Here is a 25,463-nt window from a genome sequence, read left to right as displayed (position 1 = left end):
TTCCTTAGATGTCAAATCCAGGCTCCTCCACTTACTAGATTACACAGATTATTTTACCTTCCTTTTCCATGATTCCTCCTCTATAAATGGGAATAACAATTCCTCAAAGAGTAATCATAAGGAGTAAAAGAGATAATGTCAAAAAATAATGTAATGCAGTAGTGAGACTATAATAAAGATAATAAAAACTAAATAATTGTAATCTTTAATTATCAGAAGTAAAAATATATCAGCTTGGGAAACAGAGCTCTCCAACCATCACAAATATTAAACAAATGACTTAGAAATTTATTAATGTTATTAAAGGATAAATAGCCTCAAATAAATCTTTAAATACATATGTTGGTCCATATATAGGATTTGTATCTTAAATTTGAAATGTCCTCCAAAGAAATGACATGTATGTAATGTGGGACATTATTAGGAATTTGTTTTTTGACTCTAAAATATATATTGCCTTTACTGTTTAAAGTTTGCTATAAAGGGTAGTGGATAAGCATTGCAATATTTAGAAAAACAATTAGACAGAGGACAGAGGTTTAACATAGCTTCTGAAAGAAACATGTGTTTTATATCTAAATTATATTTCAAATTAAAATATGGCCTTTGAAAGCTTTTTGATATTAGGTGGAAATTTATCATGAGATCGCGTAAAGTAAAAAGTTGTTAAGTGTTATGTAATTGATGACAAGATAAATTTTTACATTTTTATTGGGAATGCTTCAGCATCTTGGAAACATAAGCCTGACAGGTGACACACATTGTCCCATTCTTAATTCAATGACTTGAAACTCTCTAGGTCTTCACCTGGACTTGACACTCTTTGCTTTTTTATTATTCTCCTGTTACCTTATTCACACTGTCCTTCACGGAGCTTTCCTTTCCACTTTGCTTCTGCCCCACCTTGCACAGAAGTAGCAGAAAGAAAAAGAGGTTTTTGGTGCAAAAGAGACTTGGAACCAAAGCCAGTCTGGAGATCTGCATGGCTTTAGACAAGGCTCTTTCTCTGACACTTGGTTTCCTTATTTGTATCAATAATCGCTTTGCTAGATTATTGAGGATAAGAGGTAAAGATTGTGTTTACACAGAGCCAGTACATAGAAAATAGGCAATGAGTATGGGCTTTTGTTATTATTTATTATTGTGTCAACCCATGTGACACTCATTCACCCATTCTAGGAAGTCTTCTTAGAAGCCCTGAAGATGGAAGCAGTTTTTACCTCCTTTAAAATCCAAAGGTGCATTTTATTTGTGTCTGGTTACTTTTATATGTGGTATTTTAATTATTTTTGTGTACAGATTATTTTCTCTGGAAGGGGTGACGTTTCTAGAGAAAGATTTAGGCTTCCAGATTTCTATATGTACCATGCATCTAGCCAGGAGCTTGCAAATAATAAATGTTTAATGAATAGTTTTTACTAGAACAAAAATCACTTTCTGACAGGACTCACATCAGTTTTTGAGTTGGCATACTTCTGGTTTTCCTTGATTTCTCTAACTTTTCAATGCCCCACTAAATTGAATTACATCAGACACCAAATGTTTCACAATATTTTCCTTCAAGTATGATTTATTTAACTTTCATATATAATGAGAAATACAGAGAATTATAGCAGGATAAAAACATGAGAATTGTAGCTTGTCTTGTTAAAAATTAAATAAAAGAATTACTGGTTAAATGAAAAGGCATATGGATGGGCACTGGTAACCTCTGCTCTGACTTCCTCTCTCATTAGCACTAGCTAGTAGCTGTCTTAAAGAGAAAGAAGGGAGGAAGAAATAAGGAAATAAAAAGAGGAGAAACAGGAAGGGGAGGGAAAGGAGAGAGAGAGGCAGAGAGAGAGGAAGACTGGGGAAGAAGTGCATCCGCAGAGTGACAACTCTTCTGAAGAGATAAAGCATGCTTCCTGCACTTCCTCTGGAAGTTTAGTCACAGTCCTCTATAAGTCATATAACCTGGAAAATTAGGTTAAAGTCCACATACAGAAATTTATAAATTCATTACATTTGTCTATTTTTTAAATAACATCTATAGATCATAAAGTATTAATAGGAACAAAGTGGACATGTTTCTTACGACAATGGAGAAGCAGTGTTTCAATTTACTTCTCCTTCTAAAGATTCTACAGCTTTACCAAAAGACAACTGGCTCAAATAGGAACAAAAGTAAGTAGATTTTCCAGAGTCGGATTCTATTTTAAATGCAGAATATTTTCTAGCTGGTAAATAGCTACTTAAAAAAAGACATTGAAAGCAATAGTTATAGTTTCTCCATAAATAGAAATAAAAAGACTTTTTTTAAAGGACAAAAAGTCACTGTAATGTACATATCTATAAATTTTTCCCCAACACATCATTATAGATCAATCTTTACTGATTACATTTAAAATATTATAAGATCTATGATACAATTTGATTATTGAGCTGTGTTCTACACAAGATTCAGATGAAACAAAAGTGAAGGACCTATTCACAGAACATAATCACTTTATACACAGTCTATGCACAAATATATCTTAAATTAGAAAGATGCATACCTAATATGCATATAGAATATGGCTTACACATTAAAAGAGATTTAAGTGTGAGTTTTGAAATCCCACTCCTTAGACTTAAAAGCTTCTGATTGCATCCATTTCTACAATATTGCTTAGCATTATGAAACTCAGAAAAGAAGCAGGTGCAACAGAAAACTTTTTAGGACAGACATACCCTCCTTTATTTTTTTTTTTAATTGATGGCTACTCTTGATTTTTTCCACCCAATGTCTACCTTTCACAAAAACAAATTCACGTAGTCTCACAATCACTGAAGTGTTTATACAGTGAAAAATTACAACACCTAATTGTGCTTGACCTTTCTTGTCAGCTAATAACAAATAAAGGTAGTTCTTTAGTTTGGAACAAAGGAAAAGCTCTGCACATGCTCAGGCAAAACATGACAAGGATGCAGAGTCTCCAAGGGTGGCAGTTTGTTTCTGTGTAGTAAAATATAAAGTCACAACAAATAATGTTATCTGTACAGAAAAGTGTGGGCTTCCATTCTCATAGATATTTTTGAATACACACACACATACGTACGTACATTTCTTGTCATTTATCTCTTGTTACCTCCTAATGGGATTAACATCCCAGAAGGTAAATTCCATTCTCAGTTCTACTGTCTGTTTCCAATAATGGCTGAAGGTTCTTGTTACCTTGGATTGTAAATACTGTGTGATTTGCATTGCGACGTCACCCATGTAGGTGGTGCACTGGTGCCTTGAAGCCACAGAGATGGATGCAGGCTGCTCCACTGGTTTCGGGGACAGGTTTCACTGTGGTTTCCCAGCATTAGAGTTACGACGACATGTTCATCAACTCAGAGGGCCAGGGCTATGATGCTCCACTTTTTTCGTAGGCCTTGAACCACAGCTTCCAAACAGCCCTGCCTCTCATTTTGTTCCCATGTATTTAGAGTAACAAGGACAATCTAAATGGCCTGTTCCTCAGAGCTGTAAAAAATATTTTTCCATAATTTCATTTTTGCTTTCCTTTTAAGAACTTAAAATATTGTAGTTACAGCACTCTTTGTGAAACAATGGAAGAAAGTAAATTTTAAAAATGCTTCATCTTCTGCACCTGGATTACACAGTCACCTATGCTATAACTGAGTTCGAAGTAATGACAGTTTAAAACTGTCCAACTTTTGTCTCCAAATTTTTCTCTGGCTTGATTGAAGAAGGCCAAATTGTGGAGGAAAATTGATGGCAGAAGTACTGGCCAAAAACTCTGATAGCAACTTTGAGTGTACTTATTTGGCCAGCGTGACTAGCTCAAAATTTATGTTTGTCTTATGATTTCTTTACATAGGAGTCCTTAAAAATGACCTGAACCAAGCATGTGTTGAAAGAGAAGAATATAGCTGTGTGGAAAGTTGAGGATTTAGGATGTTTTAGTACTGTTCTCATTATCCTGAAATAAAACCCAAATGAATATGAAGATCATATTTTAGTCATATACAGGCATCAATTACTGTGCAGAAATTTCATACTGGTCTTCATATACTTTATAGAAAATAAGAGATTTATTAGTATGTAATAGATATTATTTTTATACCTGTTGGAATTCCTATTTTTTGTTTCTTCTCTCCATGCGTGTATGTTTGTATGTTTGTATGTTTTAATCTCAGTAAAAATTTCAATCCCTTTGATCAGAAGTCACAAACTCAAATAGCTATACAGGCCTGGCAAGTAACAGAAATGAGTTCCGTGATTCTGTGTGAGTGTAAAACAAGTAGAGTCACAAGGACCGTAGTGAACTTAAAGAGCATAAGCCCTATCTAAAGATATCCAAAAAGATATTTTAAATCAGTATGGGAGTCAAAAAAGCAAACACACAGACTAAATCCAGCCCACAAACCCCCAGTTTTTGACTCCTCTTGGACAGTACACTTAACAAAGAATAGGGAACATTTCCCTCCCAACGAGTAACAGTCTGATATTGATTTGCTTTTGAAATTCCAGAAATATCTTACATATCTTTCAAAGAAGATAATATGATAAATAATATGCCAGCATCTTTTTAAATAATAAAACAGCATGGCACTGTATATCCAACTCTAATCTTATTTACTCTAATTAATCAAACCATAAAAGAAAAAGGTAAGTAAAACAAAACACTTTAATATTTCCTGGGAAAATGTCTCATAGTGGCACCTATACAGGAGGGAAGGAAGCAGGCAACACTTTAGGAGATGTGGCCAGACTTTCATAGATCTCTATTTTCCATGAAGGAGGCCAGTAAAATAATTAGCTATAGGTCACAAAGAAGGTATGGTAAACTTGCAAACTGGAAACCCACAATCCAAATCTGACCCTTAAACATATTTTGTTTGATCCATACAGTGTTTCAGAAAACTTTGAGCCAACTTTAAAAATCGAAAGATTTTACCAAAAAAAAAAAAAAAAATTCTCTTAACCAACAGGCACACCTTGAAACACCAGGCCCTCAACTCTTGCATGGTGAAAATCTGATCAGGCTAAAGAGCAAACGGTTGCAGCTCTCAGGCTGGGTGTGCTGCAGCCTCTGTTTCCCAGGTTGACCATCCGTATAGTCTCCCAGACACTATGCCTGAGTCATGGCTGCCAATTGTCACCACTTCTGCTATTTTTCGACTTCACCCACTTCCTTCATTTAAGAAACCTACCTATTCCTTGAAGGTATGTTAATTTTATCTACTGAAGGCCATGATTCCTAGAAGACTATGGACCAAAGGCAGCGCTTTCTCAAACTGAGAAGGAAACTAAAATTTTTAGATGGTCCTGATTGGGGAAAAACAATTGTATAGCAGTTTGCTGGGGTTTAAATATTGATTAGTTTGGGTGAGTCTCAAACTTTTCCAGCTTTGGGGGCTTTTTAGTGGGGAAAAAAGGAAAAAGAGACTTCATTAACTGCCAAATGAATCCTATCAAAACCTTTTACTTATGAGATGCCAAAATCTTACAGATAATATACATATTTTTTGCCTTAGACATTTCGTACATTTAACTTGTCATTTTTACAAGTGTGCTCATAACCTGTGATCCCTACATCCAATTTTTGGAAAATATTAGTAAATAGTCCAGTTCCATGTCGTAAATGCATTAAAAATGCTGATCTTAAGCTCTTTTCTTTTGAAGCTATATAATGTACACTGGCTTAGAGATGTCCAGTAGGAAAGAATATTGCTTAATTTTGTTCAACTCAGTTTTCTAATGGTATTTATTTGATAACAAAACCTTTGTACATAAAATATCTATAAATATTTCACTGAATTAGTTTTCCCTATAATATACTTTAAGAGTTTTATCATATATTGTCAGTACCTGAGGACTCTTCTAAGACAGTTATGATCTCTAAAGGTAATAAACTCATAGTATGGATAGAGAGTATGGAGACAAATTGCTGTAGCTAAAATGAGATGATATATTAAAATGGTTAAATATAGAGATGAGTTTTAATTGTCGAACAGCCACTTTGTGGCTTGATTTCTATCCAAACTTCATATGTATAATAGGAATCACATGGTTGGATAAAGAAGATGTGATATGTATATAATGAACTACTCAGCCAAAAAAAGGATAAAATATTGCCATTTTCAACATTGGTGGCTCTTGAGAGTATTAAGCTGAGTGAAATAAGTCAGATGGAAAAGAACAAAAACCTTATGATTTAACTCATATGGAATTTAAAATGAGAAGTTATAAATGAACTAACAACACAAACAAAAACAAACTCATAGATATAGACAACAGAATGGTGGTTACCAGAGGGGGAAGTGGTAGGGGAAGGGCAAAGTGGGCAAAGCGGGTCAAATACAGAGTAACTGAAGGGAACTAGACTTCTGGTGGAGAGCACACAATAGAGTGCACAGATGTTGAATTATAATCTTATATACTCAAAATTATGTAATACTATTAACCAATGTTACCCCAATAGCTTTAATTAAAAAACAGGACTCACAATCACTAACTCTGGAATTGTTGAGTGAGGTAATACATTTATGATGTTCACCATAGTGCCTGACAGTTGAGAGTTGCTATTCATAAAACCATTATTATTAATAAAAGACAGTCTTATAACCAACTCAAGAATACTGCGAAATGAATTATCTTAAAAGCTAATCACATTTTAACTCTTTCATATCTAAAGCAACATCAGAGCCACTGATAACATCTCGAAGGCTTAGTATGGTACCCTCAGTATTTCCTCTTGCTCCTACCATTACCCCAACAGCAGGACTCATTATTACACCTGACATTTGTTTATTACTTTATTAAGGAGACACTAAGACATCTCCACTATAAATACACATCCCTCCCTTCTAACTGCCTGTGCATCCTCTGTAGGGCCAAGACAGTGTTTCTCGACTTTAGTGTACAGAAATATCAAGATGAGATTATTAAAAATTCAGATTTCTAAGCATCACTCCCAGAGTTAAAAATTTGATAGATCAAAGGCAACCCCTAAAAACTAAATTTTTAAGAGAACCATTGATGCAAATGTCCACGGATTTTAGCAAACATTGATATTTGCTTCATAACATGTATTTGCTTTTTTATTATCACCCACTGCAAATATTCATATTTCCTACATGAAGTAGAAAAAATTATCAGGATTAACCCACTCCATCGACTATAGCATGTTGATTTTGAAGGACTAAAATGTCTCAATAAGTATAATTTTTATTCATAAGCAAATCAACTCTTTGAAAAGATAATATTTAAGATTTTGTCTTAGAAGACAGAGGTTTTTTTTTAAATAAAGAATCCAAAAGAGCATTTAAATAATATAACTTTGTTTCTAATGATCTTCTACAAAAAATTCATTTCAGAAGTTAGGTTTCTTGTTGAAAAATATAATTACCTCTTATGTTTAAAATGGCAGAAGCCTTTTATGGTGTTTCAAACCTATGAATGTGTATCAGCATGTTTTTCTTCGGCATTTACACGATCTTCTAAGTTCTTATGAAGATCAGGTTCACCTAAAAAGCAAACAAAGCAAACAAGTAAACAAAAACAAAATAGATCTGTGAAAAAAATGAATAAAGTCAAGAAACTGAAGCAATTAGTAAAATGTTGAAGACTGGATTTTACAATGGATTTTGTGGCACATTTCTCCAAAGGTACTAAATATTTTGTTTTCAGCCTGCAAATTTATAGAGTATAATAAGTCACCTTGTGGTTATACGACTTTGTGAAGTTGCAATTTAATCTGGAAATACAAAATTGAAACAGATCAGACATGTTAAACATCTATTAAATCAAACGTAAAACTTATACATGTTTTTCCTGAATATTTTTAATTGAAGCAAATACTTTTAAACAAACCCTCTAATGATCAGTGGCTTTTACACATTGCTTAGCTGCTATGATTTTAAAACAAATGAATCTAATAGAATGTAATGTTTAACATAAGGTATAATCTGCCAAAACAAACTAATAGAATTTATCATCTTAGAAACACTCAGCTTCTATATAAGCCTTAAAGAAGAAGAAGAAGAAAAACATTAGCATGGAAAATGTTCCAACATTTCTAGCAAGATTGCAGAGAATCTATTAAAAATAGAGCTATAAAGCAAAATATCTAGTTAAAAAATTTTATATGGGAAAGTAGCAGAAATTTCTGAGTTAATTATTCAAAATACCTTGATGTTTCAGGAAATAGTTACATGTGATAGAATGCTCTTTCTTTCTGAAATTTGATTGAAAATATAGTTAAACTTTGCACCAATTAACTTTGAGATAAATCTTTCAACATATATTGTAAGACTGTATTGCTCAGTTGCAATAGATTTTTTTATTGCGGTTATAAAATTAGAGAATATATAAAACTTATGAGATAAAAAGTTATTTTGTCTCTCACTTTTATATATATATGTATATTTGTGTGTGTGTGTGTGTGTGTGTGTGTGTGTGTGTGTGTGTACATATACATATATATTTTTTTTTCCAATGGCAGAAACATCTTTTGTCCCAGGATAAAAATTCAGGTAGTCACATAACTTTTTGATCATTCTTAGGTAATAAAAACATCATGCAATCATGTTAAGTTGCTAAAGTCTCAACTCAGATCTCAGATATTAAAATGTCTGGTCACATATAATACACATCAGTCTTTAAATAAAGATAAGATTTCTTGCCAACACTGGGTTTGTTGCAGAGTCCAGAAATGGTGTGTGTGAGGGGTAAGGCAGGGCATGGTTGATGTTTCTCTCATTTTTTGTTCGCCCTCCCCCAAATGGCTATCTTGGACTCCTGAGCTGGAGAAAAGGGAGAAGAGGACTGAGAGGAGCAGCAAACTTACTACTTGACTAGTGCCACTGCCAGGTATTTAGAGCTGGTTCTTTGTGAGCACGATTCGTGGGGGCTCTTCATGGACTTTTTGCCAAGGATAATGATGAGAGACATCTCAGCATCTTGGTAGGGTCACATGAAACTATGGTTCCTTTACAAAGTCTATAGCCCTAGGAAATCTGTTGGTAGATACTCAGCTTCTGTCTACTGAGGTACTCTCACATTTCTAAATATGGGCAGGCCATATTTCATTCCCATGAAACACTCATGAGCATGTGTTCCCATAAATTACTTGAAGAAAGGCTGAAATCTACTTTGGTTGATCTGTCACCATCTAACTCTTTATATTTTTCATGTAAGAACTGGACTCCATTCCCCAAATCCCCTTAACTTTAAGCTCTCCAAAGGTTCTGATGAAGCAATCTCCCCTTGATTTGAAATGAAGAGAGAAAAAGCTCATTAAAGAAATCTGCCTCATAATTCTTTTCAACTGTCAACTACCTGGCCTTTCATTTGTTTGAGCTGGGTGAGGGTTATAAGCCTTCTATAATTGGCTTTTGAAACTTTTTAAAAATTCCTGCCTCACAGGTCAATTTGTTTCTGACATTTATCATATTAGAACTTGGCTTAAACTTCTGATTTAATGTCCTGTTACTTATGACTAGATTAGAACAGAACAAAACAGACTAGAATAGAACAGAACAGAACAGAGTGGAAAGAATAGACTGAATTGAAATAAAAGAATATAAGTAATTAATTTTCTAATTCTCAAAATTTTTGAGAGAAATTTTTATAATGAGCAATGGACACTGAGGTCTACTTACTACCAAATGCTCTTAAATTTGGTGGATAAAGATCTTACCAGTAACAAAAGAGTGGGCAAGGAACAAAATCATTAAATGGTAACAATGCAGCAATTACAAAAAAAATAAATATCAACATGATACAGAGATTACATCCAAGAGTAATTCTATGCATACAATTAGATAAGCAGCAATTAAAAACTATAACCATGGGAGTAAATACACAATGCAGTATATATATGCTTTGCTGTTAAATTGCACGCCTGAAACTTACTGGATTTTGTTAACCAATGTCACAATAAAATAAAATAAAATAATAAAATAAAATTAAATTAAATTTAAGAGGTTTATCAGTTTTGTTTATCTTTTCAAAAAAAAATAAAAAAGAATAAAAACTATGACCAACTCAAGACAAGAGTTTTGCAGTACTGAAAAAAAAAGTAGCCTTTTTTTGAAAACCGTAAAATTCCAGATGTGTTCAGAGACACATACACAACATTGCCAAGCAATCGCATGGTAGCCAGATTGCTTAGGAAACTACAAGAGTCCTCAGCAAATTCAAATCACACTATATTTAGTTAGTGACTCTTCAGCTGTAGAAACCTTTACGATTAACTTGGATAATATTACTTGGAAGTAACCCTTAGTCTTTCATAAGAAAAGAGATTCAAATCATTTTGACATATTATTCTGCCAGAAAAGAAATGATATGCATTGTTTGGCCCATTAAAGATCATCTTGACCCAAGAGTTGTTAGAGAGCTTGAGAAACACCCGAATAGTCCAATGTTCCAAACATTTTTGAATCATGGACCCCTCTTTTAGTTTGGTGAAACTGAATGGCTTTCTAAAAGTAAAATGCATAAGTAAATAAAATAATATATGTAGAATTACAAAGGATTCCACTTCTATTAAGATGTAATTATCAACATATTTAAGTAATCCTGGTGCTGTAATACAGTAATATATGTGCTTCTTTATTACTGCATTAAATAACAAAGCCTAGCTGCAGGTTTATCATCTATGTAATTCTAAAGTAATAATAATAGTAAATAATAGTTCAAGGTATCTCCATGAATTTAAATGTGCTATGAAAATGTCTATGATTTCTATTGGTGACACGTTACTCTGTGTATTGTTGCTTACAAATAAAGGAAATTCTAAACTTCATTTAAGATTAGAAAATAAATCACTCTGCAAGTAGACAGACCCCATCTGTATAACTATGAATTAAACTCTTTGATAGAGCCTAACTTCACTTCACAGGTAAGAAACAGGGTCAGAGTAATTACATGATTTCCTCCAGTGCAGACCACAAATAGATAACATGAAGTCAAAACTATTGTATTTTAATTCACTGCAATTTCAATAAAAGCAGTAAAGTTACCTTGGAATTTCAAATTTCATTTGAAAATATTTGCAAACTCACATAAACAGGAAGCTACTCTTCAGGAATGAATGCAATGAGTATGTTCAAAGCAAGTGCATAGAAACATCTTGACGGGGAAAAGGTAGTGAAAGTAAGGGCCCTCAGATAATTCTGTTCATCTCAAAGAGCTTTAGGTGTTCATCTAAACTGGATTAAAATATTAAAACTTGGAAAAAATGTGTAAAATGATGAAACATTGTCTTTTTGCTTCATAAACCAAGTCTATACTCAGCAGGGGACAAGGATGGGCTAGTGGTCATAGGAGGCACAGATCTACCAAACCAAAGAGAAATCCTATAAATTTAGCTAAAATCCAAGCTCTCAGTCTGTGATTTGAGCTACCTATTATTATATTAGAATCATAGTATGTTAGTTTTGTAGATGATATAAATAATATTTGCAGAGAATAATAAAAGGCACACTGTCAAGTGTATATGAGAGACTCCAGTTGTCTAGTTATGGTCTTGTTGAACTATTATTTGGAAAATAATCTATTAGGATAAATTAGTATACAATTTAAAAAATAAAAATAACATTCAACACTTTGTGAGCGACTGCTATGTGGTGGGCACTATTTTAAGTGCTTCACTCATCTTAATTCCCTGAATCTTCGCAGCAAACTTATGAGGTAGGGTTTAACAACTGTGGAAACTGAGAAGTAGGTTAATTTATCTGCTCGAGATTTCAAGGCTCTCAAGTGGCTAGATCCCTCTGACAAGTGCATCTAGAATCTTGACCTCTAGTTCTTCCATTTCCCAAACTATCATCATCTGCATACCACCTTTACTGTTTCTGCCATATTTACAGGCCACCTACTCTTAGTTACCTAATATTTCTTTAAACTGACTTTAAATCTACTCTCTTCTAAATAAGTAGTTTTGCTCTAAATACTAATTGTTATATTTTTCTAATGCATAAAATTCATAGTTAACAAAGAAATCTTTTCTTCCATATATTTTTTAACAAAAACAATAATCAATTTAATTTAATGTTTTATATTTGCACTCACATATATTTCTCATTTTTCTGACCCAGCAATCCTTGCATGTGAGTAGGAAAACCATCAGTATGATTTTCATCTTATAAATGAGGAATACATGGTCAGGAGAGATAGAGTATTCCAAGGCACCATAGCATGGGTAAGTTTGAGAGACAGAACCCTAAATTATCCTTCAGAAAAATATTCATTAATATTCCATATTTAGCAGTAACAACAAATAGTGTTTGAAAAATACTTAGCTCTAAATTGGTTTGTGCAGTCTTTTAAACAGAAATAATAGTTCTGAGTTACACTGCATTCTCATTTCTTCATGGGAAAAATATCACCTTTGCTATGTATTTCCTCTTGCAGACTGATTTATCTCGGTTGCTTCAGTTTTATTTTTGTTCCACTCATGTAGCTTATATTGCAAATAACTAGAATGAATTGGTGATCAAAGATTAAAAGTTATAGTCATTGGAGAAATGTAATGTAGAATAAATCAGAGCATCAAATTGTAATTGGTATTTTGGAATCTGTATAATTTGCCTTATAGGTTGGGAATAAGAAATCTTTGACACAAGGAGAAAACACTCTTAATTTAAATGCATCTAGAGAGGAAATAGTTGTTAGTATGTTTTTTGCCTGGGGATGAATTTTGCTGTGGGTATGAAGGCAACAGTGAGTTAAGGGAGGAATGAACATCAAGGGACCTGAGAAGAAAAAGAAGATGGAACTGCTCAAGAAAAACTTCACCACTTCCCAAATATGCTAGCTCCAATCCTATAAGAATAAGTAATACCTAATTTGTTTTAAGTAGTATATAAGATACACATCAAGAAATAGTTAAATGAGCTTTTCCACAATGGGTTTGCCACTAGAACACAGGCGTCATGTAAACCAATCCTATATTTAAGCCAAAATGGAACAGAAAAAGACTCGTATCAACATTGTCGTCACTGGACATGTAGATTCTGGCCCGTCTACCACAGCTGGTCATCTGACCTACAATGGTGGAACTGATAGAGGAACCATCATAAAATTTGAAGAGAAGGCTGCTGAGATGGGGAAGGACTGCTTCAGATATGCCTGGGTCTTAGATAAGCTGAAAGCTGAACGTGAGCATGGTATCACTCGCTGTGGAAATTCAAGACCAGCAAGACCTTTGTTGATGCCCCAGGACACAGAGACTTTATCGAAAATGTGATTACTGGCACATCTCAGGCTAACTGAGCTGTCCTGATTGCTGCTGCTTGTGTTGGTGAATTTGAAGCAGGTATCTCCAAGAATGGGCAGACCCATGAGCATGCCCTTCTGGCTTACACACTGCATGTGTAACAACTAATCGTTGATGTTAACAAGATGGATTCTACTGAGTCACCCCACAGCCAAAAGAGATATGAGGAAATTGTTAAGGAAATCAGTACCTACATTAAGAAAATTGGCTACAACTCTAACACTAGTATTTTGTTTTAATTTCTGGTTAGAATGGTGACAACATTCTGGAGCTAAGTGCTATCATGCCTTGGTTCAAGGGATGGAAAGTCACCCCTAAGGATGGCAATGCCAGTGGAACCACACTGTGTTAAGCTCTGGATTGCATCCTGCCACTAACTCATTCAAATGACAAGTCTTTGTGTCTGTCACTCTAGGATGTCTACAAATTGGTGGTATTGGTACTGTCCCTGTGGGCTAAGTGGAGACTGGTGTTCTCAAACCCGGCATGGTGGTCCCCTTTGCTCTAGTCCATGTAATAACTGAAGTAAAGTCTGTTGAAATGTACCATGAAGCTTTGAAGAAAGATCTTCCTGGGGACAATGTGGGCTTCAATGTCAAGACTGTGTCTGTCAAAGATGTTCATCATGGCAATGTAGCTGGTGACAGCAAAAATAACCCACCAATGGAAGAAGCTGGCTTCATGGCTCAGGTGATTATCCTGAGCCATCCAGGCCAAATCAGTACCAGATATGTACCTGTGCTGGATTGTCACACAGCTCACATTGCTTGCAAATTTGCTGAGCTGAAGGAAAAGATTGATCTTCATACTGGGAAAAAACTAAAAGATGGCCTGAAATTTTTGAAATCTGGTGATGCTGCCATCATTGATACAGTTCCTGGCAAGCCCATGTATGTTGAGAGCTTCTCTGACTATCCTCCTCTGGGCTGTTTTGCTATTTATAACAGTTGCTGTGAGTGTCATCAAAGCAGTGGACAAGAAGATAGCTGGGGATGGCAAGGTTATCAAGTCTACCCAGAAAGCTAGAAGGCTAAATGAATATTTTCCCCAGTACCTGCCACCCCAGTCTTAATCAGTGGTGGAAGAATGGTCTCAGGACTGTTTGTCTCAAATGGTCACTTAAGTTTAATAGCAAAAGACTAGTTAATGATTACAATGCTTCAGAAGGGAAGAAGAATGTTTTGTGGACCATTTGAGTTTTTTTGGTGTGTGTGGCAATTTTTAAGTTATTAGTTTTTAAAATCAGTATTTTTTAATGGAAACAACATGACCAAAAAAAATCTGTCACAAAATTTTGAGACCCATTAAAACAAAGTTTAATGAGAAAAAAGAAAAACGATTTCTTGGTCCACTAAAGCAAAACATAACGCAGTGATTTACATTAGCAAACTCCAGAATGAATCCATTGCCCAATGCACATGCGTTAGGCACCTAAAAGTATAGTGAGTTCTACAGGTGATCTATGGAAAATGAAAGATTTTTATGATATAATTATCTGCCATTCAATGAAATTATACTCAACTTGGGGAGCTAATACCATGTCAAACAGCCAGATTTTAGTATTTAAATTTCATTGATGCTAAAGAGTTTAAACAATGTAGGAGGTAGTTATGCCAGCTCCTTGAAAGAGTTCAGTCTAAAATTGGGTCTACAGAATGCATATGTTTTGGTGGCATGCAGGTAGAAATGTGCTCCTAATGTGAGGAATGAGGAGATGGAATGGAAGACTAGAGTCTAAGCAAAGGCAGGAGATCAGAAGAAAAAAACGTGCCAAGGGAGAAGAGAAGCCCAGTTGAGAAAACTTGACTCAGAGTTCCAACCCACTGACTGAAGCAAAAATTTCTCCTTCAGTGTTATTCTTTTTAGAAGAAGGTTCTAATGCCTATTAAAGTGCTATTATTTCTAGAAGGGATTTGTGATTGAATTACAGATCTTTTTAAAAGAAAGCAGGCTCCAGTGGCAGGAAGATGGTGAGAATGTAAGGGAATTGATTATCTTGGAAGGTAGAGAAGTTGGGAGGGTGGCAATAAAGAATGGTCTGGAGTAGTGCAGTGGCAGTGATGACCATTCAGATCACATTGTTGTAAAGAGTTACAGGAACTGGTCATGTACATTTTAAGATTTGGGTCTTAGAGCCAATTTGATGTGAGAGGCAATATGGAACTTCTTTAGCTTCTCAATTAAGAAAAAGATGAGATGAAAATTGAGTCAGAGAAGTGTGCCGAAATTTCATATTTTATTTTTTAAAAGTAGAAAATAACATACAGAATACTAATTTAAGTATTCATCTAAACAAGTTTTAAAAGTTAAAACTTGGAAAAAAATATTTGTAAAGTGGAAACATTTTGGCTTTGCTTTTAGTACTCTGGTTAATTGAGTTTTCTATTTAAAGCTAGATTAAGAAAAAAAGACTCAACTGCTTTTAGTAAAAGTATTTAAATATGTCAATATATAAATCTACTTGGTGCCTAAATGGAGAATGTTAAACATAACTAAACTTTTTTGATGACAATAATCTTGCAAAAATACCTGTGATGTATTGTTCTAAATATAAGCCATCAATTCTCACTCCCCTGTATGTGTAGAATAGAGTATCATTCATGTTTACTGGCTCTAGGGAACTATTTAAAAATCAGTTCTTGATTTTTCTTGATTTTGCTGGTTTCTTTCCATTTCTACTCAATTTGAAAGTTTAAAAAATTAGTTAAAGGTTTTACTTTTAATGTGGAATTTTATAACATAATGCTACTACTATCAGAAGTTATTTCTCAAATTGCTCAACTTGAACCATGTCATAAAGAAGAAACAATGATGCATACACATTATATATCTTACCACTTACCTGTAATCTCTGATCAAAAAACTTTTTATAAGGTTTTGAGTGTTTTAAAATGGACCCAGATGTGGATATGAAGAAGATATAGTCAAACTTGAAACTCTGAGTCTCTATACAAAAACTTTTAAAAGAATACAATGCACAAACAACTCTAAAATTTAAATTCTTGTTACAATTAGTCTCTGTGTATTTTAACATAAATGTGTTATTACGTCTTGACTTATTAAATTATAAGTAATCTGGATAAAAAAGAACATAAATTAATGAGTAAGAGCCAAGGTGATGATGGTTAACATTAATAGCAACAACAAAAACAACAGTAACATTCAAAGAATATGTACTATGTGCCAAGCACTGTGCTAAGTGTTTCATATATTTTATCACATAATCCCCCAGCAATTTTTATTGCCCAAGACCATATATCATCAAACGAGCAGAGCTGGGCTATCAATCCCAAAGCCATGTACTTCACTACTAACCCAAAGAGTTTGGACACACAGCAGTAACTCCCTGACCCAAAGGGGTAAGTGTCTATTGGATATGAAAGAGCAAAAGCATTCTTTGTTGTCTGGAGAAATACATTTTAAAAGTATCAAGCTGGAAAGTATAAACATGACATTTTCATCTTCCTGCTCTGATAAGATACGAGGATTCAAAATTCAGTTTTTCAGGGAAGGTAAAATAGTGTACAGCATTTTCTAAGAAACAAGACTCTTTTTGCCTCTACTCTCTGTAGTAAAATATGCAGTAAATAAGAGGCTAAGAAAGACTCAGATACCAAGGCTGACACAGGTCCTATACTCAGGGGGGTTTCAAAGTAGAGAGCTATAAGAAGAGGCCAAATGTTCTCTTGCTAGTATTGCGGAGGAGAAATAATAGAGATTTGTGATTCCAGAAGTATTCAACTTAAATCCAGCTACATTCCTAGAAACATACAAGCTATCAAGACTAAATCATGAAACAACAGAAAAATCTGAACAGACCAATATATAGTAAGGAGATTAAATAAGTAATCAAAAATCTCTGGACAGAGAAAACCCCAGGACCAGATGATTTTACCGTAAATTCTACCAAACATTTAAAGAAGGATCTTTCTTTAACCAATGTTTCTAAAACACTTTCAAAAAATTAAAGAGCAAAAACAATACTTAACATTCAGAGAATACTTCCTATATGCCAAGCACTGTGCTAAGCACCATTCGCAATAACATCAAAAACAATACTAAGAAATTAATTCAACCGAAGAGGTGAAAGGCCTGTACACTGAAAACCTTAAGACAGTGATGAAAAAACTGAAGCAGACACAAGCAAATAGGAAGATATCTTGTGTTTATAAACCAGAAAATTAATATTTTAAAATATCTATACTACCTAAATCAGTCTAGAGATTTAATGCAATCTCTGCCAAAATTTAAATAGAATTTTTCATGGAAATAGAAAAAAAAAATCCTAAAATTAGTATGGAAGCACAACAGACCCCAAGAGCCAAAGCAATCCTGAGAAAGAAAAACAAAGCTGGAAGCATTACACTTCTTGGTTTCAAGTCATACTACAAAGCTATAGTAACCAAAATAGCATTTTACTGGCATAAACATAGACATCCCAATAGAACAGAATAGAGAGCCCAGAAATGTGTCCTCACATATATGGTCAACTAATATTTGACAAGGGAGCTAAGAATACTCAATGGGGAAAAATAGTCTCTACAATAAAGGGTACTGTGAAAACTGGATAATCACAGGCAGAAGAGTGAAATTGGATTATTTTACCCCATATACAAGAATTAACTTAAAATGCATTAAAGATTTAAACATGAGACCTGAAACCATAAAACTCCTAGAAAAAAATATACAGAAAAATCTCCTTGACATCAGTTTTGGTAACAATATATTTTTTAGATATGACACCAAAAGCATAAGCAACAAATGCAAAAATTAATAAATGAAACTACATCAAACCAAAAAGCTTCTGTACAGCAAAAGAAACAATCAACAAATGAAAAGGCAACCTACAGAATGACAGAATATATTTGCAAATTATACATCTGATAAGGGATTAATATCCAAAATATATAAATAACTCATACAATTCAATAGCCAAAAAAACTCAATTTGACTAAAAAATGTGAGACAGTCAACAGGTACTTGAAAAAATGCTCAATATCACTAAGCATCAGGGAAATGCAAATTGAAACAATGAGATATCACCTCATACCGATTAGAATGGCAGTCATCAAAGACACAAAAGATAACAAATATTGGTGAGGGTGTAGAGAAAAAGGAACTCTTGTGCACCGCAGGTGAGAATGTAAATTAGTGCAGCCAGTAAAGAAAACAATGTAGAAGTTTCTTGAAAATTAAAAATATAACTTCCATATGATCCAGCAATCCCACTTCTGAGTATATACCCAAAGTAAATGAAAACAGGATATCAAAAAGATATCTGTACTCCTGTGTTTATTGCAACATTATTCACAATAGCCAAACTATAGACACAACTCAAGTATCTATCTATAGATAAATGGATAAAGAAGGTCTAAGATATACATACAATAGATTATTATTCAGTCATGAGAAAGAAGGAAATCCTGATATTTTTGACAGCATGGCTGGAATTTTAGGGCATTACGCTAAGTGAAATAAGTCAGACAGACAAAGACAAATGCTGTGTGATCTCACTTACACACAGAATCTAAAAAAGCTGACTTCATAGAAACAGAGTAGAATGGTGGTTGCCAGGGCCTAGGGGATGGGGGAAATGGGAGATGCTGGCCAAACAGTATAAACTTCCACTTATAAGATGAATAAGTTCTGGAGATCTAATGTACAGCTTGGTGATTATAGTTAACCATATTGTATTATATACTTGAATGATGCTAAGAAAGTAGGTCTTGAATGTTCTCACCGCTCCACGCACACATACAAAGGTAATTATATGAGGTGATGGAGGTGTACCTAACCCTACTATGGTAATCATTTTGCAGTATATGTGTATCAAATCAACATATTGCACACCTAAAACTTACACAATATTATAAATCCAGCATAAATATATGGCTACAGTAAGTATCTATGCCTAAAAAATCAGAAGATGTAAATGAGTGGAAAATCCTGTCATCATTTTTGTCTTGATGATTTCTGACTTTCCATCCTGCAAATCATAGCCAAATATTCACTCATTTTATGAAGCCAGCATTCGAGACCTTAGAGATCTCAAATTGCATTGTTTTCCTTGTATATTCAGACATAGCAAGAGCAATAAATTGGTTCTATCCTAGAGACTGCCAACATTACAAATATCTTAATTTTTAGTGTTTATGATAAAATTCTTCAGTAAAGAGAGCACTTCTTTGTGTGAGTTTTCATCTAGGGAAGATAAGAATTAGGAAAGTATATCTCCTTTGATTTTGTTTATTTTCGCATGGAGACTAAAACTACTTACAGTCTTCATCAATCTTCATCATCATAATTTTCAACGAGTTGGTACCTACTACAGAAGGAAGATTCAACAAATATTGGTGGTATGCATAATTCAAATTCTAGTAGTCTTTAGGTGACTTTTATGATATTCTGTATTGTTTGACTGAATTTTAAATTGAGTCAAATCAGGACTACTAAGTGCCCAAAGAAATAATTGTTTTGTTTGTTTGTTTGTTTGTTTCCATCTTCTTTAGCTTTAAGTCACCAAATTTTAGAAGGCTGAGTTGGTAACTACACTGATTAAGGCCCAAGAATCAGCCAAAATAGAAATCAATCTCACATATCTAGCTATTTTTTTATCCTGGGCTGTGAAACTAGTGTTTTTATAAAATGACTTCTATGTTCTTTCTTTCTCTCCTATGTACATTTTCTTATCTAATCTATGCTGGCTATGATGAGGTGCTGCTTGAAGGGATGTGTGGAGAGAGTCTATATTTATAGTTTTTGAAAGTAGTAGTGCAATAAATTGCTTTTGGACATATATGCAAGTTGTTCTTTTTGAAGAAGACTTATAAATTATAAGTTCATGCTTTAAAATAAAAGTACTTTGAGTAATTAGTCATAAAGCACTTTACTGATTTACAACATCCAGCCAGGATTGTAGGGAGTGGTGCTATTGCTAATCCATAAAGCTTTACTTAATAGGATTACTCTCATGATGGGACTGAACTTATTTAAAATAAATTATGGGTGCTGTTATCTCTATATCAAATTAATATCCAAACTATTATCTTATTCTTGTTGAACTAATTTTATTTGATGAGATTCCTATTTCTCACTAATGTCTCTGGGTTTTCTTTAATCAGCAGTCTTTCTCAGCATATTTTATAGAAGCCTAACCCAAGAAGGAAAGGTGATATGAGAACAAAAGACCCTTCTGAATGAATCCCATTCTGAACGAACCCAGAGTGATGAGTTAATATGATCGAGTAGGTCCTTGTTCTTAATTTCTCTTTTTATCTCTGCGAAAGTTTCCTGATACAAATTAAAATTAGTTCAAGGCTTCCAAAATTACTCATTACCAGTTGTCTTGCTAAAGAATGGGCCTACATTGTATTTTCAAGAAATAAAATTTGAGCATCAGATTCTTGAAAGTTTTCATCGTTTCCCCTGGAAGACTTATATACTAAATCCCACTTGAAGAGATCTTTCATATCTCTTTTCCTTTCCAAGTATGAGCAGTGTGAAGGACCCAGTCAAATCCTGGTTACACTTGCTAGAGAAGAATAGCACCTGAAGGCGAGAACATTCTCAGAGAGCTATTTCCTTCCCAAAGTCATTAGTCTTACTTTGCCCCCAACAACTCTGCTCAACATTGCAACATATCATCCACCACTCTCTTCCCATTACCACCTACTCCCCAAATTTCCATTGTCATACTAGTACCTGATAGTTTTCAGAAGCTACAAATTTCCTGTAAACTCTTACAGTTATGACTCATATTGCAATGTAACACTAGAGCAAGGGACTAAGTTTTGGATGTCAGAAAACAGCAGTATAGACATTGAACAAGAGGAGAATTTGGGGGTAATATCCCTTACATTTAGTTTTCCCTTTTGCCATTTATCAGATTTTTTTTAAAGACATTTTAGCTAGCAAAGAAAAATATTGTACAACATAGTGGGTAATATCATTTCATTTACATGACTCACTATTAAAATCAGACTTCGTTAATGTGAAGTCAATTCTCTACTCAACATTGACTAAGCTCTTACCTCATCCTGAGCAGGAGCCACTGAAGATCTAAAGCTGAACTTCCATGAGTTCTGGTCTCAAAAAAATCTATAGATATTTGTTTTGTACATAGTAGACCTTCGCAAATAATTTTGGAATGACCTCATTATAAGTTCTCAACTTTTTGTTAGGCTCCATAGTTTTAACATGTGCAACGCACTCCAATCATAATACCTCATATAACGCAGTGACTGGACAGAGAGATGGTTCACATCTCCAAAGGAGAATGTCAGAATCTCTAATAAGGCAAGTGGAACTGGAAACATATCTTGCATTTCCTTTTTACTTCCATTCGTATTCCAACACTGATTTTGGTAGGTCCCTGTTGAATGCATTTTAACTCCATTTTGAGAATGCAAGGCAGAATATAAGTACTCCTACTGTAATATGAATAAGATATCTATGCTTATATAAGGAAGTGACAGTCTTCTTAGAAAAGGCATTTTAATGAAGTTTTGGAAGATAGGTAGGATTTTAACTAGCAGAGTGGAGCAAGGGATCCAAGAATTGCATTTCATGAGAAGGGAAAAACAGTGCTAAAGAAAGTCCACTGACTTTTTGACTTTTGCAGGAGTAGAAGGTAAACATTTCAGGATAGAGACGTGTGACCAAAGACATCTAAGACCCAAGATATCTGAGAAATACCATTTCTAAGGTATGTGCTACTATTTCCTACATATAGCTTGCCTGAGTGGCACTGGCTCAAATTCTAATCTGTGCAGGCTTGTTTTTACCATAAACTGATGAAATTTTCTGCTCTCCCTGTCCATGTCCTGCTGCATTCATTTAAATGCACAAAGTGTTCTATTTTGACCTACCTCTGTGAGCTAGAGTTAAACTATGTTGAACTTATGAAAAATAAAGTACCCCAGATGATGCTAATATGCTGTCGGGGCTAAAAACAATTCAATTGCATCTTTAAAATAAATGAATAAGAAAATGAATAAATAACAGAAGCATGAACTCATGGTTTGAGCTGTCATTTAAGCTCTTCTAGGGTTAAGTGACTTTGGTGAATACCAACTCATAGAATTTTATAATTTTGATCTTTCAAATGTTCCTTTCTATCAAGTTCATACTCCTGCTCTGTTGTACTGATAATATAATGTAGAATGTTAGCTGGAGAGATTAAATTTGAAATAAGAATAAAAAAATAAATTTATAATATAATATATAATTTAATTTACTAATAATTTAAAATATATGATTTTACAATTACTAGAATGATTTCATTTAAACTGTTGATTACATTTTTGAACCGTAATTAGAGAATAAGAGCAAACTCTCGTTTTTATCTCTGACTTTGCTTCCCTCTGTTTGATTTCTTGTCTCTTCTGAAATCTAAAAATTGTACTTTTTTTTCTTGAAATGATACTCAGGATTCACAGTCCTGGTAGTTTAGGAGTTGTAACATAAAATACATTATGTTTTGCATGAAAAGTTTTAAGAGATTAAAAAAAGAACGGAAAGGAATAACAAATATTTTATGAACAAATATTTATTTATAAACATAATCTTCTAAAGTAATTCAAAAAATCTATTTTTATTTTCTCTAAGCAATAGATGTAAAAGAGTGAGGAGTACTGTTAAGATCTAATAGAGATTGCTGGCAAACAAGAAAAATAATGTGCCCAGAATGCTAACGGAGATCTATAAAATAAAAGTACAGAGAAGTATGTCTTTGGGAGTAAAATTACTGCTATATGACAGGTTTGGGTGTGATATTTAGGCTAACAATCATATTTATTCCTCCTGAGCAGCCTATCTATCAGTCCTCAAGGTGATTTTTAAATATTCACTGAAGCCTCTCTAAGTGTTCTCAGGGTCAGAGTTTAAGAATAGAGGCTAAAGCCACTCAGCCTCATTTCCTGAAGATTCTCAGGTTTTCACTGAAGAAGCAAAGGAGGAGAATAAAGTAGCATTCATATGAGATGACTCCTTATTGTTCCGGTGGCAACTTTTTCCCACCCTGTGAAACCAAAAGGAAGAATCAATCTGGTTCAAATTGTGGAACTTTTCAAAAGGGACAAGTGTGTCACATTTGGGTGTCAGTGCTAGGAGCTGTGAGACAACACTTTCCTGTATTTGCCCTTAAAGTTCCTTAAGTTAGATAATGATTGGAAATTAATGCAGATTGGCTATTTACACTATTCTATAGGGCTCAATTTTTTAAACTGGCTTTCACCATCCTGTCAGTATTTTCTAGAAAAAATTTAACTGAATTCAGGTACCTAACATGCCTTAAGATTGCCTGAGACCTGGCATAAAACAGCGAATGTCTCATTTTTTTAAAAAAACTCAGATAATCAAGAATGTCAGTTTCCCTTCGAAACATTCTTTAAAACTATTAACTGCACTGAAAAACCTCAAAGAAGCTAAAATTGTGTATTAATTTGCATCACATGACTCAGTTAGTTTTAAATCATTCAAATTTTTAAAAAATGTCTTTTTTTTCCCACAAAGTAGTAAAAATCTTTGATAAATGTTAATCAAGTAATATTGTTTCAAATAAAGTTAATTTAACAATCACATGCTATTTGTATGTCCTGAAAGAACTACAATGGCTGTTTGCCTTGTTGATGACGATTAACTGATCTGGTTTTGTCCCCACTTGTTTATTACCAGGCCCACGCCCATTCGGACAAGTAGCCATAGATGTTGTTTCCAAAGCACCCAGAGACAAACACATAGATTCTCAATCATTAGATACGAACACCACATCCGTGTAGGGAAGTTTCTTGGAAAATACTTAGTCAAGCTCTACCTTCCCACCCATTCTTCTACAAGGTATCTAGCTTCCCCATTCACTGGACATGGATTGAGGTTTTCGCCAAGAGAAGCAAGAAGAATAAGGATAGAATTCAGAGTGGTGATGAGAAAGGTTTAACTCCTTATTGTTCCGGTGGCAATTTTTTTTTTTTTTTTTTTTTTTACATCTCACGGAACCCAAAGGAAGACAGAGGAGAGAAAAGAATTGGAAGACACAAGATAGCTAGATACTTATAGCCTCTGATACAGGACCCTTGGTTTTGCCAGTCCCATCACATTTTGAGTTATTTCCAAGTGAGAAAGTGGGAAAGGTTTCAGAAATAAACTCGGATCCAGCAACATAGGAGCACTTTGTCGTCTTCTCTTATCTGAAATTCTGAGAGGTGGCAGCAAAGTAGGTGTTTTCAGTGTGCAAAGAATAAAGTAGAAATGACTTTATGGAATTTGAAGGTAGAGAGAGTCTGAGAGAGCTTACAGTTCTCAGTCGTAGGATGAATAAGAACATCATGTTCTCTGGCCCGGAGAACCATTATGAGAAAAAAAGAATGAGAGGGAGCAAACAGGTTGGAGAGAGCAAAAATTTCATGGCCTATAATAGAAGCAACAAGGGGTCTAGTGTGAGAAGTCAAACAAGGCCAGGTGCTTATCCCAAATCTGTAACACCACATTGGTACCTAGGGACTTTGATGTCATCTGAAGAAGAAAAAGAAGATCAAAAATCCTATTTTTCAAAAATTCTAAATTGAACAGGCTTAGTCTGATTCAATGAACACATATGAATGATAAGCTATTTTTCCCTCAAACATGTAACTTGGGGACTTGAGCTAGAAACTATGTTTGGTCACAGAAAAATAATAGAGTTACATTATTTGTGCACCTGATTTGTGGCCTAAGAAATGATATATGCTATAATTATACTATTTAAAAGACATATATATATTTTTCTGCCTCATTTTCTGTCAAGATCCAAAAAAATCCCTGCTGAAATAGACAACAGTTTGGATCATCACAGATAAACCTCAAAAAAACTTGGCATTGAGTGAAAAGCTACTCATAAAAGAATATACACAGAATCATTCTATTTATACCAAGTTTTAAAAAGAGCAAAACTAAACCATGTATTGTTTAAGGTTGCACAAAGAGGAATAACAGCTAAAAAAAGAAAAAAGAAGGAATAATTATCATAAAATTCAAAGAAGTGATTAGATCATGGAAGGGAGAGAAAGAAAGAAAAGATTAGAGAAGAACTTAGAGTGATCTTCTTGAATATAGCAATATCCTATTTCTTGGCCTACATGGCAGAGTTTCTCCCTTCCTCTCTCCTTCCTTTCCTCTTTTGTTCCTTCTTTCCTTCTTTCCTTCCTTCTTTCTTCCTTCTCCTCC

The 25,463-nt window shown here is 34.1% G+C and overlaps 1 protein-coding gene and 1 pseudogene across 1 annotated transcript in view; one reads left to right on the top strand and one right to left on the bottom strand.

Moving 5' to 3' along the window:
* Nucleotides 1-2,460: 2,460 nt before the first annotated feature.
* Nucleotides 2,461-25,463, bottom strand: part of PDE1A (phosphodiesterase 1A) — a 293,552-nt gene continuing 270,549 nt past the window's right edge. The window contains exons 15-16 of the mRNA XM_011356541.1: nucleotides 7,386-7,503; nucleotides 2,461-3,953 (exon numbers count right to left, since the gene is read on the bottom strand). Coding sequence (XP_011354843.1) covers nucleotides 7,430-7,503 — 74 coding nt within the window. The 3' untranslated portion in view covers nucleotides 2,461-3,953; nucleotides 7,386-7,429. The remainder of the gene's footprint in view (nucleotides 3,954-7,385; nucleotides 7,504-25,463) is intronic.
* LOC111739200 lies at nucleotides 12,911-14,334 on the top strand (annotated as a pseudogene).

This window comes from Pteropus vampyrus, unplaced genomic scaffold (genome assembly GCF_000151845.1).
Source record: "Pteropus vampyrus isolate Shadow unplaced genomic scaffold, Pvam_2.0 Scaffold2, whole genome shotgun sequence".
In the NCBI taxonomy this organism is placed as follows: Eukaryota; Metazoa; Chordata; class Mammalia; order Chiroptera; family Pteropodidae; genus Pteropus; species Pteropus vampyrus.
Note: the sequence above shows the minus strand (reverse complement) of the source record. Positions and strands in the feature narration are given on the sequence as shown.